Source organism: Ammospiza nelsoni, chromosome 3 (genome assembly GCF_027579445.1).
Source record: "Ammospiza nelsoni isolate bAmmNel1 chromosome 3, bAmmNel1.pri, whole genome shotgun sequence".
Lineage (NCBI taxonomy): Eukaryota > Metazoa > Chordata > Aves > Passeriformes > Passerellidae > Ammospiza > Ammospiza nelsoni.
Genome location: NC_080635.1, coordinates 6,652,907 through 6,672,907, shown reverse-complemented (window position 1 = coordinate 6,672,907; position 20,001 = coordinate 6,652,907). Strand labels below are relative to the sequence as shown.

The 20,001-nt window shown below is 43.1% G+C and overlaps 1 protein-coding gene across 1 annotated transcript in view; it reads left to right on the top strand.

Annotated features, from left to right (window-relative positions):
* The window catches only part of XDH (xanthine dehydrogenase), a 51,980-nt gene extending 32,456 nt beyond the window's left edge, over positions 1–19,524 (top strand). Inside the window, exons 22-37 of the mRNA XM_059467386.1 lie at positions 644–768; positions 1,459–1,592; positions 3,807–3,894; positions 4,488–4,574; positions 6,386–6,577; positions 7,063–7,208; positions 7,796–7,877; positions 8,447–8,542; positions 9,267–9,395; positions 10,401–10,475; positions 11,321–11,373; positions 12,461–12,575; positions 13,170–13,235; positions 14,783–14,971; positions 15,401–15,568; positions 16,249–19,524. Of these exons, the coding sequence (XP_059323369.1) occupies positions 644–768; positions 1,459–1,592; positions 3,807–3,894; positions 4,488–4,574; positions 6,386–6,577; positions 7,063–7,208; positions 7,796–7,877; positions 8,447–8,542; positions 9,267–9,395; positions 10,401–10,475; positions 11,321–11,373; positions 12,461–12,575; positions 13,170–13,235; positions 14,783–14,971; positions 15,401–15,568; positions 16,249–16,299 (1,796 nt within the window). The 3' untranslated portion in view covers positions 16,300–19,524. The remainder of the gene's footprint in view (positions 1–643; positions 769–1,458; positions 1,593–3,806; positions 3,895–4,487; positions 4,575–6,385; positions 6,578–7,062; positions 7,209–7,795; positions 7,878–8,446; positions 8,543–9,266; positions 9,396–10,400; positions 10,476–11,320; positions 11,374–12,460; positions 12,576–13,169; positions 13,236–14,782; positions 14,972–15,400; positions 15,569–16,248) is intronic.
* Positions 19,525–20,001: the final 477 nt, after the last annotated feature.

The following is a 20,001-nucleotide window of genomic DNA, read 5'->3' as shown; positions in this document are numbered from 1 at the left end:
CTGTACCTTAGGCAAATGGGCCACAATGAACAGAGAAAGGAGCTTGTTTCTGACATTTAATTGTGTATAGCATGAGTGGAAATTGTACCCTCAGCACTGCCAGGTAAAATCACATGCAGTGATAGAGAACTGATTCCCAGTTAGATCATCTTGAGGCATTTTGGGTTTCTATTTTTGTTCTCCTGTTTCAAAGTCTGTAACCTTGTATTTTATCTACTCAGCTAGACTATACTTGATTTATTTTTATTCTTATCTCAGTGGTGTTATTGAGGCAGTCTTGAAAGGTGCACCAAGTACTGCATCTCCAGAGATGCTGGATCAATGGCATGGTGTGCAGAATTTTGTTTTTGAAATGCCAGCCACTTGTGTTTTATAATTAAGATTTATAGAAAGTGGAAAGGAAGCATGTATTGAATTTTTATCATGTTTTGTTGTTTTGTTTTGAGTTTATTTTTTGTTGGTTTTTTAGACATTGAACCAGAAGTGTCAATTTTAGAGCTAGTGATATCCAGTGGGGGGAAAAGCAAAGGGTTCTCACTTAACACATGTACAGGAGGCAGTGGATTGAAGACAACATGTGATGGGTGACACCTTATAACACCAGGGATGCCCTTTCTGTGGGGCATTTATTTCCATTTTCTAGGAGAGATGTACCTTGGTGGTCAGGAGCATTTCTACCTGGAAACTCACTGTACTTTAGCTGTGCCAAAGGGAGAAGATGGTGAGATGGAACTCTTTGTGTCAACTCAAAACCCAATGAAGACACAGGTACTTCTCATTAACCTGGTGCCAAAAAGGCATTTGTTTCCCAGTTTCAGACTAGATGAATGGTTGTTTTATAGTTGCTCTTACTTTATTCTTCAATTAAAAACCACATAGGCTAAGAGTTGGGTATGGGATCTAAAGCCTTTATCCATCCTGCCGGAATCCTGAATCTCCTTCCAGGTGACAGGGATATTTCTGTTGGCAACATGTCTTTGTTAGGAGGGATTACGTGCTTAGCCCTTTCTGGGGAGGGTCCCAGCTGCTCAGGAGACACAATGCTTGAATGACACATCAGAAAGAGAGGTGGTGAAACCACTGGCTGTGCACCAGCTCTCCCATTCCATGAGATTGGCTACTGGCACCATGGGGTGTCCTTTTTCCATTTACTGCCTCACCAAGAGTGTCCAAAGGTCTCTCTATGCAGTGAGGGTGGTATGGACATCAAAACCTGTGCTAAATGAGACCTGTGCCTGGGTTGCCTCATCTTGTGTCAGTCTTTTCCTGAATCTGGCCCTGTGTGCTGCAGCACCATGCCTTTTCCCCTCAGAGATCAAATGCAGGGTTTATTGGCTCCCATTCCATCAAATCCAATGTTTGCACTGTTGAAATGGTTTCAGGAAGGCAATGTGTTGGCATTTAGTTCCTAACACCAGCTGAGCTCCCTACATGTCCTGCTGTTTTGTTTTTCTTTAGGAGTTTGCTGCCAATGCACTGGGAGTGCCTTCAAATCGGGTTGTGGTTCGAGTGAAAAGAATGGGAGGAGGATTTGGAGGAAAAGAGACTAGGAGTACAATTTTGACATCTGTAGTGGCTGTTGCAGCCTTCAAGTAAGTTTAGATGTGGGGGAAGATGTAGTGAGAGTCCTATGTATTGGATAAGTGGGTCCTAGTTGCTCTAAATGAGCCACAGCTGTGAAGTCCTTAGTTGGGCAGCAGCTGCGGCTTGCAAAGATAACTGGGATAAAAGGGGTTGAGTCGAGAGCCCAGGAGGAGCCCCTGTGAAGCCATGAGGAACTGCACAGCAGAGAGGAGCTGCATGGTAGAAAACCAATGAGAAGGTATGGACTTTAAGAATATAATAACAATAGTATGGGACTCGAGAAATATAATAATAACAATAAGATAACAACAATAATTGGTGACCCCGACGTGATGGAGGTATGCAGCCTGAAGAGCTGTGGAAAATAGGACAGCCTGAGAGCTGTAGCAGCCTGAAGAGCTGTGGAAGATTGTGTGTATTGTACTTGTGTGGTGTGTGAGGCCTTTGAGTCTTGGGATAAAACATGTATTGTAAAGGAAATTAATATATTGTACTTGAATATCTATATTGTAGTTAAATGCATCTGTTAGTAATAGAAAAAAGGGGGAAATGTAGCGAGAGTCCTATGTATTGGATAAGTGGGTCCTAGTTGCTCTAAATGAGCCACAGGTGTGAAGTCCTTAGTTGGGCAGCAGCTGTGGCTTGCCAAGATAACTGGGATAAAAGGGGGTGGGTCGAGAGCCCAGGAGGAGCCCCTGTAGAAGTCACGAGGAACTGTGCTGCAGAGAAGAGCTACATGGTAGAAAACCAGCTAGAAGGTATGGACTTTAAGAATATCATAACAAGAGTATGGGACTCTAGAAATATGAAATACAATAAGATAACAACAATAGGAAGAGGGATTTTTTTCCTTCAGACTGTCCCAGGCTGCCTCTTTCTGCTCCACCATTTCTGCTGGAGCACTTTTCAATACTCTGCTTGTCTTCTTACTGCACAACTTAGAGCAAGCTTGGGATTTCCCAAAGGAGGTGTCTAATGGGTTCCTAGTGGGTAGGAGGGATTGAACCTGCGCAGAGGGGCTAAGTTTATGTAGGAATGGCAGCTTTTAATAGGAAAAGGGGAAAAACCTCCATATTCTTTACTCTCTGAAAACTCTTGGATCTCAAGTTACTTGCCTTTCCCCCTCACTTCACCCCAAACCATTTCAAAATCCAGCACCAGCCATGGTTATTTTTGTTTAATAGAGGTATGAGAATCTCTTTTTTGTTCAAAACTCTACTAGATCAATCTTGCATCATTATATGTCTGCTCTTCTGCCAATTCCCTCTTGGGATTTTTCCCTAGGAATGGTGGCAGGCCTTGGAAACCACACTTTTCAAACCCCCAAAAGCTCAGGGAATTAACCTAGGTTGCAACCATTTGTAAAGAGTATATTGGAAGTGTGCTCCTGGTTTCTGGAGTTTTGATCCTGTTTAACTGTGCAGGTTTTGGGTGGACATGGCCTCTGAGGTGACATTTCTGCCCTACCCTTCCCAGTATGAGGGATCTGGAAGAGCTGAGGGATCTTGCAACACAGCAGCAGATTGATACAATACCTTTGGATGAGAACAAGCAAAATGAAACTCTGTCTTTAAATTGACTTTATTTTTTACTGTTCTGAGCAAACAATCTGCTTTCTCTAATTAATCAGTTATACATTTGCATCCTTTTATTCTCTTTATCTCTGCCAGCCAAACCACTGTTTGACATCCTGGAGGCTACAAAACAACTTATATGACATTTGCTAGATACTGGTACTACCTGAAGATGGGCACTTGGAAGGCAAAATTGTTAGAAAATTAAGAACCACTCCTACTCTCCCTCTTGTTTTCCTCCTTGATAATAAATAAGCAAATAAAAAACAAGGTCAAATTGAAGGCTAGTTAGTACTTTACATTATTATATAATTCCTGTGGCATTGTCTTCTTCAAAGCCAAAAGAGTGCCTCGAGAAATAGTCTGTAAAACAGTGATTGCTCAGTTATTAGCATCTAACTCTAAAAGAAATTATCCTTTTTTTTAATACAAGAGTCTTTGCAAGAGTTTTCACAAACAGCTCCCAGCTTTGGCGATATTTATTTTTTTCACTCAGTCTTCCGTTTTCTTAAGAGTAAGATATATGAACCAAGCAGTTTACCCTTAACTGTCCACTGCCACCCTGGGAAAGACAAAGAGAAGAGCCTTGTTGTGCAGGAGCTGCATTGTACATTTCAGGATTTGCCTAAAAACTGTGTTCTTTCCCAGAACTGGCCGTGCGGTGCGCTGCATGCTGGATCGAGATGAGGACATGCTGGTCAGTGGTGGCAGGCACCCCTTCCTGGGCAGGTACAAGGTATGCACACACATGAAAGAGTCCATGTGCTGTCCCTGAGACATCAGAGAGCAGTAAGATATGGTGAAAAAATGCTGCTGTGGTTGTTTCACTGCTGATCTCCCCCACTGGAAATGGGCTGTAGCATTTTTCCTGTTAAAGTGCTGCAGAAGTTATTTTGGCTTGGATGGTTCCCTTCTTGTGACCTCAGCATAAATAACTCTGCTTTCCTTGCAACCAAGACTTTGACCCTGCTGACAATCACATTTCTTTTAGAGGTTTGCCCATTCCTGTAAAGCATCCTCTAGCAACATGCTTGGTTAACTTCCCTTCTGCTTCAATCCCCCTCCAACTGCTGCTGCTTTTGAAAGCAAAACCTGTTGAAGAAATTGTGGCTGTGGTAAGCAGCCAGCACTTAATTTAGAGTAGTTCTCTGGAGCAAGATTGACACATGCATGAACTCTTTACTGGGGGGATTCCCTCAGCCTGCTCTGTGCTGCCCTGGGGACAGTCAGCCCTCTCTGCCTGTGTGAGATCCATTCAGTTTTTGGAGGCAAGCACAAACCAGAACATTTTGTTGAAAACTGATTACTGAGGAGACACTCTCTTGACAGGTTGGCTTCATGAAGAATGGGAAAGTCAAGAGTCTGGAGGTGTCATACTACAGCAATGGGGGCAATTCTGTAGACCTCTCTCATGGTGTAAGTAAAATTTTCTGATGGCTAATTAAGTAGAAGGTGTGTTTCTGTGCAACCTTCTGCTCTGCCTTCAGAGAGCTGTTGCCTACACCATTGCTTGCACATGCAGCTCTTTGACATGACTGAAAACAGATTTTGAAGGGCTTTTGGAGCTTCTACAAATGCTCTGTGAGCCAACTGACCTGTCTTGGCATGTGCCACATGATTCTTATGAATGCTGTAATAACTCAGATTGAGCAAAGGGGTCAAGAATGTTTGCTTTGCATTACAGAGGGCTATGATGGATAAGTTGTTGCTCAATGCATGATGGCTGATAGATCCCCAGCTCCAGGGAAAGATAGTTCCTTGTAGAAAGAAGCATCCAGTCAATAGGTTGATCAGGGCAAGCTTGTAAAGGACTGGCTAAAGCCAACACTGTGTTCACAAGCAGTAAGGACAAAAAATGGGCCCAAGTTTTGAGTTTGTCTGCAAGAAGTTTTGCACTGATGAGTAAAAAAGTCTCCTTTTCTGTCATGTGAGTGACCAACTCAATAGCCTGGTGTCACTCAGGTTTATTCTAGCTCACTTTCTCCAGTCCACCAACTCTTTGATAATTTTCTGCAAAAATGGATCCTGTTCAATAGGAAAGAACTGCAGGAGCTCTCTACCAGCACATTTGATGCTGGCCATGTGGCTGGTGCTGGGTAGAGCAGAATGACAGGCAAGTGTCTTTGCATAAGCTGAGGGCCTGGTTGAGAGCACATCTGTGTAATTGCCTTTTTGATTATGTCTGAATCAGGAGACTGGAAAGTGCTCCATGTAGAGACAAGGTTTGGTTGTGTGTAATGTCCTCTCTGTACTGCTGCTGGAAGGGAAGTCTGGAAACAAAAGCCACAAAGAAGTTCTGGCCCTTTCCCAATGTGGACAATAAGTGGACAAAGATCTCAAATCTTGCAGTTTGGTAGTTACTGAAAATGTTTATTTCATGTTTGCCCTTCCTGCCATAGCCCAGTGCTTGAGTCACTTTTCCAGTATTAGATTACTTAAAATGTGAGAAGTGAAAAGAAAACTCTGTTTCTTCCCGACAGACAATGGCATTTACTGACAGTTTGACTCAGCATGAGCCCAGGGCCAAAAAAGGACTTTCAAGCTCAATCTGTCCCAGAGCCATAGGAGTCAACAGGGAAGTGTGCTTATTGTCCTGTTGTTCAGGAGTGTGGCATTCACATTCTCTGAACAGAGAGAGACATAATTTTCTCTCTCAGCATTTTTCCTGGAGAAGCCCAGAGAGAAAAAGAGAAAAATAATTCTTAGCTCTACTTGCTGCTCCTGTTGTTTTTGCACATGTGGAATGTCTTAGGAAGATTGTTTACCTGAAGTGATTTGTCAATTGGATTCTGCTGAGGATTGTTTTGTTTCCTTGGCCAATTGGCTCAAAGCTGTGTCATGGGTTTTTCTTTAGTATCTTTTGTATAGTATAGTATCTCTTTAGTATAGTTATAATGCAGTATTAATGTAATATAGTATATTTTAATAAAGCAATTGTTCAGCCTTCTGAATCAATGGATTCAGATGCCAATCATTCCCAGACGTTTGGGTTGCCCTGCATTCCATACAGGAGGACAGCACTTGACATTCCATTGCACCTGGGATGCAGTCCTGGCTGCACCTCAGTGCTCATCCAGCTGTGTTGACTGCAGCACTGCAGGGTGCTGGAGAAAGTGCTGATTGTTGTAAATTAGCTTCAGAGCTTCCAGTCTGGTTTTGGCACTGGTGAGAAGTCTGACATCCAATCAATGTAAAATGTGTCCACCTCCATTCCTTTTCTTCACCAGGTAATGGACAGAGCCCTGTTACACTTGGATAACTCCTACAACATCCCCAATGTCAGCAGCGTGGGCATCGTTTGCAAGACCAACTTGCCTTCCAACACAGCCTTCCGTGGCTTTGGAGGGCCCCAGGGAATGATGATTGCTGAGTGCTGGATGAGTGACGTGGCTCGGAAGTGCGGCCTGCCCCCTGAGGAGGTACAGACACACGGACACCTTCCAGGGGTGCTGCCTTTGAACAAGCTCTGACAACTGATCAGCCTCACAAAATTTTTAAGCATTAGTAATTTTGCTTCATTTTTGTTGAGCTCCTAGCAGGATCTCAAACTTGTGTGACAAATAGGTTCTAGCATGGATTATCTTGTGTTTAATTAAATTACTTGGTAGCCTCAATTTTGTAACAGCTGGTTAAAGGATAGATATTAAAGACAAGAAAGTCCAAAGGCACCAGGTACCTTAATCATACTGACAATGTGCTTTAAGTCCCGATCTCTGAAAATTTCCAGCCTTAATGTCTTAGTTTGTGTTTTCCCATAAACAGATATATGTTTGTTAATTGTTTTGCTCCTTGGTTCTTTATAGAAAGCCAAGGAGTAAAACCAGGAACCAACATACTTTAGATCTCATCCCTCCTTGTCTGAAGCATTAAACTTGGCCTGTCCTTTCTGTGTCTCTTTGGGAAGGTGAGGAAGCTCAATCTGTACCATGAAGGAGACACAACTCATTTCAACCAGAAGCTGGAGGGATTTACTCTGCGAAGATGCTGGGATGAATGTTTGTCCAGCTCTGGCTATCACACCAGGAAGAAACTGATTGAAGAATTTAACAAGTAGGTGCCCTGGAGCTGTCCTGTCACTGGGTGCACCTGTTGCCTACTAACTTCTGAAGTTCTCTTAGCAACTTGAGTGATGGGAAGTCGCACCTTATATTTGCAGACTGTCTTCTAAATATTTCTCCTTTTGAAATCCCTTTATACTCACTGTCAGAGGAAAAGTCTATCAGTGAGCTGGTAGCATAAATAGGGCCACAATCAGACCCAGCATGATGTGATTTTGTAAGTGAACTGTAGCAAAGAAGAGGGGGTCTGTTAAGTCCAGCTAGGATTTTCACATGACTATCAAGGCAATCTGCTTATGCTTTCCTCTGCCTCATAGACTTTTGTAGTTGGCTTGTATACACAACTGAACAGTTAATAGTATGGACAACTGTTTCTATAATGCATGCAGAAAGCATCTTCAGTTGCAATTTCCTCTGGTCAGAACACACAAAGAAAGCCTTTAATACAAATTAGTGATGAATTCAGTCTTTATCACAGTCAGGTGTTTAACTTCCATTTGGTGCACAGTCAGAGGGAAGCACAGTATTGATTTATGATAAAAAGCTCATGGGTGTATGAATAATGTTCTTTCCTTGCAGGCAGAACCGCTGGAAAAAGAGAGGGATGAGCATCATTCCTACCAAATTTGGCATCAGTTTCACTGTCCCATTTCTGAACCAGGTCTGTAAATGTCATTTGCCTTTTCACTAGAGAGCTGGATTTATGCTGCCTCCCCCAGGCCTTCCTCCATTTGTACCAAACTGGAGCTTCTTGAAGAAGTAGTGAATTAGTTAAGAAAGAGCACACATTTTTCAAGCCAAAATGAGCACCACAACAGTTTCCAGTTTATACTGTCCAAAAGAAACCACAATATAGCTGCATTTCCATGGTATTGTGTTAGGTTGATTTTCCTGCCTTCCTCAATAGCAGAAATATTGCTCCTGTGTTTGAGCTGATTTGATGAACTGTCAGTGGTGTTGGAAAGTTGAGGTGAAGGGTGCATCTGTGTTCCACAGAGGCAGGATTGGATTATTTCATCTGCTTTCTGAGCTGAAAATACTGACTGGGGTTTGTTATGTCACTGGAGCATCTAGTGAGTTGGTGAGAGTAAAGCAAACTCACCTCAAGTGTAAACAAGTGGCTTTAGTTGAGCCAAAGCACAGCCTTAGTCCAGTTCTGAATGAATTCTCTCTGTAGCCTGCTAAGTACTGCACTAGTTAATTTATGATGATTAATGTTCCCTGTTGTAGGCTGGAGCCCTGCTCCATGTGTATACAGATGGCTCTGTGTTACTTACACATGGTGGGACTGAGATGGGTCAAGGACTTCACACCAAAATGATTCAGGTAATAATGAGTTTGGGCTTAACTGAATAAGATGTCTTTTCAGGACAATTACACTTTCCTTACAGCATTGCCTCAGGCACCTTGACGCTTCCTCCATGTGCATGCAGAGAGTAACAAATCAGGACTGATTCCTCTCCGTTGTTTGAGCAGCAGTGCTAGATTTCCAGAGTATTATCACAATTGAGTATTAGAATTAGATTCTTCATCATCTTAAATGTCATTATGTAAATAATGCAGGTCATGCTCACAGTTTAACTACTCTGGCAATTTCAGTTCACCTCATAAAGGTACAGTTTCTATCCATTTCATATAAAAATTAGTTGTATTGAAAACATATATATCTGCATATGCTGGTGCTTTTGTAGTTAAAAAGGCTTAAGGGAGCAAAATTCCTTTGGCAGGATAATGACAGGAAAATCTCATAGGGCTTTTGATCTTCTGAGTTTTTTAACTGCTGAGGAAAGAATTTGGTCTCATAATAATGAAGTGAATGTCTGTCATTGTGGCAGAAGTGTGTGTGCTCACACACAATCAGTCTGTGAAATTCAAATATAACAATGTCCTGGCCAGATCTCAGTCACTGGAACAACTCAGTCTGCAGGAAAAATGAAATTTATGGTGGGAGAGGGTACAGGTTGCAGTGTTGATCCCGGCAGTGCCAGCAATGACTGGCAATGCTCATGGATAAGAAGTGCTGCTTACCAATTGTTTGTTTGCTTCACAGGTTGCTAGCAGGGCCCTGGGAGTCCCCACCTCCAAAATTTACATCAGTGAGACCAGCACCAACACTGTCCCAAACACGTCCCCAACAGCCGCTTCCGTCAGCGCGGACATCAACGGAATGGCCGTCTATGTACGGGAGCTGAGTTATTCAAAGCACTGGGTGGCAAGGGAGGGCTCCAGGGCATGGAAAGCTGCCCTGTACTTGTCTCTTGTTGCTTAAGGAAACCATCAAAAGGCAATTCCAGTGTAAGGATGTCTCATAACGTTACCTGGTATCGCATTGGCATTAGATGGTGAATTACTGTATTTTTTCAAGTTATTTGAAAGTCTCCTTCAGTCCTTTGGTAGTTCTAAAAATAGAGTATTTGGGATTGCTCAGAATGAGCAGAACAAAGCATCCATTTAAATACCCAGCTTCAAAGTAATTAATACAGCCTTATCTATAACAAATGTCTTTTGCTGCATGTGTTAATAGCAAATGGTTTGAGAGCTGTTTCTCCACCAGCTCTAAGTGTTGATCAGCTCAGAGCAAATGTTCTGCTGTAGCAATGGCATGGTCGTGGCTGCCTGCCATGGTGGAGTTACCAATGTATATATTTTCTGGGTATGTGATTTTTCCATTTTAAAAGAAGAATTTAGTACTGGTCATTCTCAGTTTAAAAGACAAGGGGAAGTGAATCCTGCAAAGTAAAATAATGAGGCTGTTTTTATTCTCTGCACAGTTTATCTGAGTAGGTTATATTTTGGGAAGAAATTTTTTGTTCATTCAGTGTTAAGGGATCATCTTGTAAGCTATACTGAGCTGTCCTGTACAGATAGGGTACAGATTAAGTTAATGTATAAATGAGCAGACTTCTTATATTTTGTGTCATGGTCCAGAAAGTTCTGAGCTGAATTTGGGATTCCTTTCTGTTATCAGCACAGCCAATCTCCTTTAAAATCCTTTTCAGGCAACATTTCTTCCTATGTAGCAAGACATCCATTAGTAAACTTTGTTCCTTTTTATGATTTGCCAGAGTCCAGAAGGCAATATTGATTTAAATACAAGGCTCTGTAAAACTCTTAGAGGGCTCTTAATACCATGAGCTGGCTATTCAAATCTTAAAGTATTTCTTCTCACTCTCTTTGTTTCTAGAATGCATGTCAGACTATCCTAAAAAGACTCGAGCCAATCAAGCAGTCTAATCCCAAAGGATCCTGGGAAGACTGGGTAAGCTGTTTGTGTCTGTCATGAGACAAGTGGACATTGTCAGAGATTGTTTTAATTGGCAAACCACGTGTGCAGATGTGTCCTCCAGGCCTTCTGCACCTTGCTAGCATAGATTTGAGCAAAGACAGTGAAACACAAACCTGGCACAGACTTCCAAGTAATTAAAACTTACAAGAGGTCATCCCCAAGACATCAGTTATTAATTTAATCCTGAGATTTCTCCAAATTTTGGGGCCTGCCTGTGACAAACTTCATCAGACAAAAGTCTCAAGTGGTTATGTTTATCTTTGTAGTCAGGCTACAGTCTTGGACAGGAAAGGACCTTTCCTTTTCCCAAGGAAACCTGATTTTTAATGAAGGGGTTCTGTAGCATAAACAGCTCTTGTTAAGCTGCCATTCAGCCCCTGTAGTGCTCCTTGTCTGCAATATCTGTCCCCTCAATGAGAAGAGATGGATGGGCTGTAAGGCTCTGCTCTTCATCCGAGGAGTTTTGACTTTGGGATTTGGAAGTCAGGGTAGAATTTCCCTCGCTAAAGTCAAGATGACTTGTCAATTTAACCTTTGTCCCTGAGGCTGAAAGTCTAACCTGTAGCTGAGAGACAAACAAACACAAGCAGCTCTCATCCTCTGCCAGTGATTCGAGTTCTGCCCTTGGTAGCTGCTGATGGGGCTGTTTGGGGAAGCAGCTGCAATCATGATTTGGCAGTGCTGGAGTTGGGTAGTGTGACAGCTGTCTGTCACTGGACATTTGCTGCTTGAGGCCTCCTGGAAATGTTTTTGTGCAGTTATTTTGAACGAGCTGGTTTTACATTTCACTGTTTTCAAACTTTTGTTCATGTTGCCAGATTAAAACCGCCTATGAGAGCTGTGTCAGCCTGTCAGCCACGGGCTTTTATAGGTGAGTGAAAATTCCCACTGCAGAGGCACTGACTCAAGTGCATGGATTGCATCCAGGGAAATTCTGGGAAGATTTACAGCCCCCATCCCCCTGTAACTGCTCTAAATTAAAGCTGCATTCCCTTTCCTACCTACAAGTGATAAGCTGAGGTTAACAGCCTCTTGGCTGGGGAGAATTGATTCCTGATGGAGCACAGCTCTGAGGGCAAGTAAATCTGGAGTAGATCTGACTTCATTCCAGCTGACCTTGGGCTGAAAAGGCATAAATGAAATCAGAGCTTTGCCTGGGGCTCTGCTCTGTGTCAGCCTTATGGCCTAGTTTTGCACTAGAACTGCCATGCAGGATAAGAGAGGACAAGGGTTGTCCTTGAGGAAAATCCTGTTTCTTGTGGCAGGAGCGGATACCAGTGTTTCCAGCAGTGTTCTCCCACTTCAGACTCTTGCTGGACCCTGTGTAGCTCTGAAATGAGGCACTTCTCTTAGTCACTGCTGGAGGAAAGCAGAGATCCATCATCTTTAAGGCAGAGGGGTTACATTAATAAATAAGCATAGTGTTGAGAAGAACCTATTTAGGGCTAAAATACATCATGTGTTAGTTTCTGTTGCATCCCTGAAATGTATTTTTTCTCTTAACCAAGTGACTTGCCAGCATTTTAATAAACCAGTTTTCAGATAAAGTTTAAGTAGTCAAATTTGCCATTAACTGTGCTTAAAATCAGTTCTAAGCTTAATAGAGTTTCTGCTTCAGCTTAACTATGTTCTGAAGTTTAATGGCCTTAAAGAAAAATTCAACTGCACTCCAAAAACAAATTATTTTCCACCAGATTGGTAGATAATAGTCATCACAAACCCTGAGATTTATGGGCAAATAAAGATGGCTAAAAACAGTTTGATAGTTTCAATCAGGTTTTGGAATATAGAGTAGATTAAGCAGATTTCTCTTATAGTTGTTTACACTTTTAATTTCTGCATGGGCTTGACAGAAGGAATGAAACAAAACTGAATAAGGATTTTGTTAAATAGCAATGTAGTTATATTTGGGTTTTTTAAATGAAATTAAATGTGGTTTTATTTCTCTTTGTATCAAGAATTCCTGAAGTTGGCTACAACTTTGAAAAGAACGAAGGGAAACCATTCTCCTACTTCAGCTATGGAGTTGCCTGCTCTGAGGTTGAGATAGATTGCCTGACAGGTGACCACAAGGTGAGGGGTCAGCAGTGAAACAGAACAAATACTGGGTGTCAGCCCATTCCTGGCTCTGTCATTGGTCTGGTGTGACCTTCAGCAAATTTCTTAACTCCTCTGTTCCACAGTGCAGCAATCTGTAAAGTGTAATAAAACAATAATTATCTACCCTGTGGGGATCTGGGGCTTAATGAATGATTGCAAAAGTTATTGGATTTGCTTGAGTAAGAGATAGCAGCACTGTGCTGGCACAAAAGTACAGAAACATCCTGGAAATGAGTTAATCATTAAAAATAACACTGAAGACTTCTGGAAAGAAAGAAAAAAAAAAATGAAATCAGGATCTGACCTAGCTGGTTATGCTGAGCTACAGGCCACTGATACCAGGATCTTGGAATTAATATTAACTGGGTCCACTAGAGCTCTGGGGAAAACTGCAGTGAGTTCCATTGAATTACTTTTGGGGTGAACTCAGATTAAAAATCAGTATGAGAAGTTCAGCTGTGAGATATGATTATGTGGGATAGTGTTTGGATACTCTTCCTCACATGAGACCATGGTGGACCAGGTCCAGAGATCTGTGCTGATTCACCCTTTATTTGTGTTTTCTAGAACATTCGTACAGACATTGTTATGGATGTTGGTACCAGTCTGAACCCAGCCATAGATATAGGACAGGTAAATGAAAAGTATTGCTATTTCCATCATGTCAAGGCAATCACACTGCTCTCAGGCCTTTCTTTTTATTTACCCTCTCCAGGATGAGCCTTTGCAAACACACCCTTTTTAACTTGATACAGAATTACATAGGGAAATATTCTATTAGGGTTTGGGGAATTTTGCCTTGGATAATAAGACTACAGGATATTCAGTTACCACCCCACTGATGTTTTTTTCAGGCTAAATCCCACACCTGATATTTATATTCCTATCTGTCAATATTAAATTTAGTGAAAATTCTCCTGACTAAAGAGTTAGGGTGGCAGATTCTTTCCTCCAGCTGCTGCTGTGTAGAATTCTCAATAGGAAGTTGGACCAGTCACTTATCTTGCAAAGTCCTTGGGCAGGCACAAGATTACTTCAAAATTTTGTGCAGTAATAACCACACTATCTCTTAGCAGATAAAGGTAATAAAACCAGGGTTGTTTGACAGACCAAGAGATGAATTGTTAGATGTGTACTTATCTAGCCATCTTAGCTCACTGGCTAACTCTAGATGTTGATATGGTGTAACTCAAATGAAACTGCTGCAGGATTTGGGATGACAGGAGAGCATGAATTGCAAAGCTCTGCTACAGCTAAAATGAAATTTCCTTGAAAGTGACTCTTTTTCTGAAAGAGTTTTTTTTTGGAAGTGTCCAAGGGGAGAGAGGGATTTTGTGTCTTTGCAGCCTGCCATTCAGGTTTGGGAGTTGAGAGATGGGCTAAATGGAGCCTGTCAAAGGGGTCTTCCATTCCTGTGTCCTTCCACAAATTGCTGCAAAGGATCTGGGGGCACAGGAGAGAAAGGATGTGCCATGAGTGCAGGAATATAAGTACACAGAGATGGGTCAATGGATGCTTGTGACTGCTCTGGCTGTCAGATACCTGAGTGGGCACAGAGAGCAGAGCTGCTTTATGCAGTGTTGTTCAAGCACATCCTCTTCTTGTAATATTTTTTTCTCCTAAAATTTACAGTAGAAAAAATATGCAAAGTTTTTTAGTACTTAAATGGATATGGGAGTGGTTTTGCAGGTGTCTGTGCTGCTGACCTGATAATACGCAGCACTTAGGAAAGCATTTATACTGAAATAGAAAGCATAAAATAATTTGTCTTTAAATGTTTCATATTCAGTCCTTTTAGTCTACTTGTCCTTTGATATATCAGCAAGTTCAATTCATTCAATGTTCACCTGCCTGGGAAGAAATCAATATTTTATCATTGATTTTATTTTTTTTTTCTGTTGATTCATCAGAAAATTCCTGTCCTGTGTTTACAGAAAATCTGTTTGCGTGTATTTGTAAATTGCTTCACCTGCCAGGGCAATGCAGCCACATTTATGTGGGAACACTGGAATTGTGCAAAGATTGTACCCAGCAAAAGGGACAAGGGTTTAGAGATAAAAAGCGGGATCTGAGTCAGGTGGGAAGGGTTGAAAACCCTGTTGGATGTCATCACTGTTTGTCCTTGTGCAGAGAAGAAGAACAACAACAGAGCCTGTAACCTTGTTTGGGTGTGTTTGTAGATAGAAGGAGCCTTTGTCCAGGGCATTGGGCTCTTCACCATGGAGGAGCTGCGTTACTCTCCTGAAGGGAACTTGTACACCCGAGGGCCTGGCATGTACAAAATCCCAGCATTTGGAGACATCCCAACAGAATTCAACGTGTCCCTTCTCCGTGACTGCCCCAACAGCAAGGCAGTTTACTCATCCAAGGTATGCCTGGGAGGTCTGTGGGCCTCTTACTGCCCCATAACACTGTGGGATAAAATCATGATCCTGTGTGTCTAAACAGTTCATCTCATCATGCTGTGGTTACTGTGAGGTCAGGATGTTTTTATGTTTCTTATCAGAAATGTGTGTACTATCCTTTCTAGTTAGCAAGGACTGAAGTAACCTGCACATTGCTGTCCTGATTGTCCATTAGACAGAACTGAAGTGGCTTTGCTGTGTGATGAAGCTTGTGTTTTCTTCCTGTTTCTTCTTTAAATGGACTGAGGGTTGATTTAGCTCAGTCTTTCCTCACTGATCACACCTGGCACACTGGAGGCTGTTTTAGCATCATGTTTCCTCACTGAGCACATCTGGTAGACTGAGGTTCCCATCTGGAAGGCAAAGGCTCACTCTTGCTTGTGCTCTGTCTAGGCTGTGGGAGAGCCACCCCTGTTCCTGTCTGCCTCAGTGTTTTATGCCATTAAAGATGCCATCTACTCAGCGAGGAAGGACTCTGGCCTGACAGAGTCATTCAGGCTGGACAGCCCTGCCACCCCAGAGAGGATCCGCAATGCCTGTGTGGACATCTTCACCAAAATGGTAACAGCCCTGCTCTCCAGTCCGCTCCCTGGCAGTGTGCCTGCAAGTCACAGGGACCCAGGGCTGGGGTTGGGGCAGCATGGGGAGGCTGGGTCCCTGCTCCAGCAGATGGGTTTTGTTTCATGGGTATTATCCTTCATTTGCCATGCCATCAGCTGAGAGCCAAATCCCCAGGCCAGCACTGCCAGGGCTCCCACTGCAGGAAGGGCTGTACAGTATCCCTGAAGTTCAGTCCATCCCATTCCCCAAGTGGTGTGTGTGCAACACTGGCTGCTTGTCCAGATGCTCCTGACCATCATGTCTCACAGAATCATCTCATATAGTGAGGGCCATGGTGTGATTTAGTGGTGTCCCTCAGCAAAGGAGGGGGAGAAAAGTGTTTCTTCAAATACTCCCTTCTTCTGAATCACAGGAGTCTCCTTAGAGCTGTGGACTTGCTCTGAAGGAGTGCAGGAGTTATCCCTGTCACTGGTTCCTCTTGGGCTGCTCTGTCATGGTGCTGTCACAGGACTGAACTATCAGGCCCCTAACAGAAGTGCCATGAGAGTGACATCTCTGTGTTTGGAAAAACTGGGATAGCAGCTCCTATCTTCACAAAAAAAAAGCAGCACAGTGGGACATGCTGAATGCTGGACAGGACCCTCATTTGTTTCTAATTCAAATATTTTTTCTCTTTATAGTGCCCTTCTGCTGAGCCAGGGACCTTTAAGCCATGGTGTGTGCGTGTGTAGGAGGAACGTTTGAGGAGCAAACTCTGCTGAAACTGAGCTTACATCAGAGGAACCACAAGGCAGTAGGACTATGATGGAGAAGAAAAACCAACCTGTGTTCATGTGGCTCACCCACTGATTCATGGAGCTTTCACATTTAATTGTCCAATCATTATTTTCTCTATGAGAGGAAATTGCTGCCAGATTATAGCTGTGATGTAAATTCAAATGAAGACTAAGTTGAAAGTGATGTTATCCAGGTGTAATTGAAAAATCTTACAGATTTCATATAAAATTGCTGCAAGGATGCTTCTTACCAGCCAATGTGAAATAGCAGAGTGGCTGTTTCTTCTTTTTCCTGCTATGGGGATAAGATGTATCACCTGGTGCTGCTATGCCAAGAAGGACTGAAATGTGTTGATCCCAGACATAGAGTCCTCTAGCTGAGATGGGGGAAGGTGTTAAAAGGTGCTGAGGGCTGGACCCTGCTGTGCCCCCTCTGCACACAAAGCCAGCTATATCCTAGAGGAAGATGAGCAGGACTTTTGGTGTTGGCTAATGAAGATGGTCTTACCTGTGTAACAAAACAGTTTCATAGGAAAAGGCTAAAATGTGACCAACAACTGATTTACCCCAAGTTCAATGACTGTTGCTTGTTCAATGACTGCACCTGGGCTTTAACGAGATTTTAGTTCAAGTGCTACCTTGTCTTCTCTGATTAAAGATGAAAACTAAATATACCAAGACTACTTCCAGCAAGATGCTGCTTTGTTTGACACAGATTTTTCCCATCTCACACCTCCACTTCTCTCCCCATCCTTCAAATAGGAAAGGATATCAGAGACCTTGGAGTAACAGAGGAGCTTGCTCATGGATGTTCCCAAGGTAATTTACACCAGCCTAAGCAAGGAGGTTGGGCACAGCTGGGGATCAGCTGCCTCTGGGTGCCCTCTAGGGTAAATCCCTTGCTGTCATGGCCTTGCCTTCTTTTCAGGAGATTTCTTAGTTCTGCTGAATGTAAGAGAATGGATACATTTTGCTGTAGGGAGTGCTTGTCTGAAAACTGTGCTGGCTATGTGATGACCTGGTGTCATCTGGATTAAATACATTTTTCATGTTGGATTTAGAGCTGGGCATCCCTCCTTGATAGGTTTTGTCACTGTCTGGTTCAACACTGGAGCACCATGTCATCTCTAGATGGTGTCAGCCACATACTGTGCCTGTTTATCATTTGCAAACTTCTATCTGTTTTTCTGGCCTACTGCTTTATGAAAATGTCCTTTTTCTCTTTTTGCACTCCCAGGGCCATCAAAAAAGTATGGTGCAAGAGGATGTAACTCCTTATATAAAATTCTGCTCTCATACAAACTTCTTAAAATTGGCCTTCATCTTAGGACTGGACAATCTGTGCTCAGTGTGAAATATTTTTTTATGCACTCCAGGGTATATTGGTTGGAAAGGTGTAGATTTATTTCTCAACATATTATGGATCTACCATCTAGAAAAAGGGAATTTGTACATGTGAGTTGCAGGAAGTACTTTGTGCCTGTTGGGCTTGTTATGTAATTGTTTTGTTAATTGAAATATGATAATTGGAGTTTCTTAAGCTCTGAGGTACTGGGCAAGAACACATTTTTGTTTTCTCCTGAAAGCTGGTAATATATAAAAAACCTCTTAGGGAAGAGAATGTGATAATTCATGTGCAAGAACAGCTATTGGAGCCTGTGTGTCCACATTCTTGGTTGTCCAGGGAGGGATGCAAAATACTAAGTCTGTAAGGTAGATTGGTATCAGCTGAATTCCACCCTGTGGGATTGCTGGACATGCTCCTTCAGACCAGGATGAGAAGAGATACAAAGGTGTTGTGTGTTAAAGCAGAGCATGGAGACAAAGGCAGAGTGGGATATCAAGGAGCTCCCAGTGCCATCCCAGGGGAAAGCTGCCAGTGTTCACAATAGGCCTGCTGCTTGTGATGGTCCTGGGATGCCACTAGCAGGATGAATAAGTGATCTTTCTCTCCCTGCTTTTGGAGTTTTCATCATTTCAGGATGGGTTTGTGAGTGTCTGACAGAGTCACAGTGACTGCCTGGTCAGGTGGATTTATTTTTAATTAGATGTATCAATTCACTGTTTGCTATTTGCTTTGTGAGTTTATTGGAAGCACATTTGCCAGGTTCTGTGTATGTGCAGTGGTCTGAGCAGGCTTTTCAGAGCAGATCTGTGCAGCCAGTTTTGCTGCAGCATCAGTGAGCCACTCTTTGCCAGGCAGCAGCCTTGGCCCTCCTGATACCCTCACCCAGATGGTGGAGAGAGGAAACACTTGCCTTTTGGGGTGCACTGGAATTGAATGCAAATGAAATCAAACACCTGGGGATGGCAGTGGTATAAAATCAGGGCTGCAAAGGAATGACAGCAACTGATTGTGAGGGTGTAGGGAATAGGGAAGCTTGGAGCTTAACAGGAATTTACAGAAAGATCATTGTGCTACCTGCCTGTGCTGTGGGACTCAAAGGAACATGAAGCTGAGGTTTTCATGTCACCTCTCAATGTCTGAACATATCATACATTGTTTTCATGGAACTAAGTGCCTGACACCTTAGGAAAGGACTGGGACTCACTGGCGAGGGCTGGCAGGAAGAAAAGATCCCCTATCTGAGGTGTGCTCTGCACTACAAAGCTGTGGGGAGCAGCTCTCCTGCCCTGAGTGCACACCCTGTCCCCTGCCAGGTGCTGTGTCCCATCTCCTCACACTACATTTCACTGTGTGGGGTCTCAGCTCACTGTCACTGGAGGGAAAACTACTCATGACGAGAAAAATGTTCCTTTGCTAGTACTTTCCAGTGAAATGAAGCATGGATGCAAGACTCTAATTTAATGGCATACAATTGGAAATTTGCAACTTTTCTTCCTCCAGAAGTCTGTCTCAGAAGAGGAACTATGCCATCTTGCTAGACTGTAAAGTACTGCGCACAATAACTGCGCTTAAATAGTAATTACTGCAGCTGGAGAGTGTGTGGGAGTGTGAAAGGAGCCCAGCTGATCTGATGTTTTAATGCTATTAATTGCATGGCCTTCTGTGAGAGAGGGAGGCCAAGATTCTGGTAATTGTTTAAGGTCAGTTCTAATCAACAGTTTTCACTAACATTCTTTAATGAGCACTGTCAAAACGGTACCATGAATGTACGTGGAATTCTCTGTGAATGTCACAATGTCGCAAAATAAAGCTGCTAAATACTCTGGAAACAAGTATGCTATGGTCAGAGTCTGGCAGGATATGAAATCTAGACAGCTCATCCTTGGTGTTTGCTTGACCAAGATGGAGCTTTCCCAGGGCCTGTGAGTCAGATCAGCTCGGTGACCAAAGCAGGGAGAGGGTGGGTCCTTGCTCTGGGCTGCCCAGCTGGATGGAGCTGTGAGCCAGCTGGAGTGACTGGGCCTCTGTCTGGCCACGCTGGCACTGTGTCCAAAAGAAAGCAGAGTCAGTCCTTGTGCTTCTCTGCCAGCAGCAGCCTGTAGTAGCCACATCCTGTTTTCCACTGCAGCACAGTGATGCATTCTGATGCTTCTAGCCACCTTCACAGGGCCCAGCAGCTGCTGACACAAGGTGGGAGGCAGTCTGTCTGGTGCTGTGTACCTGCTCCTCACTGACACTTCTTGTCTCAGGGCTAATGCACCAAGCTGAATGCTGGACTTGGCCCATTGGAGTCAGCCCTGGAAGGAGGG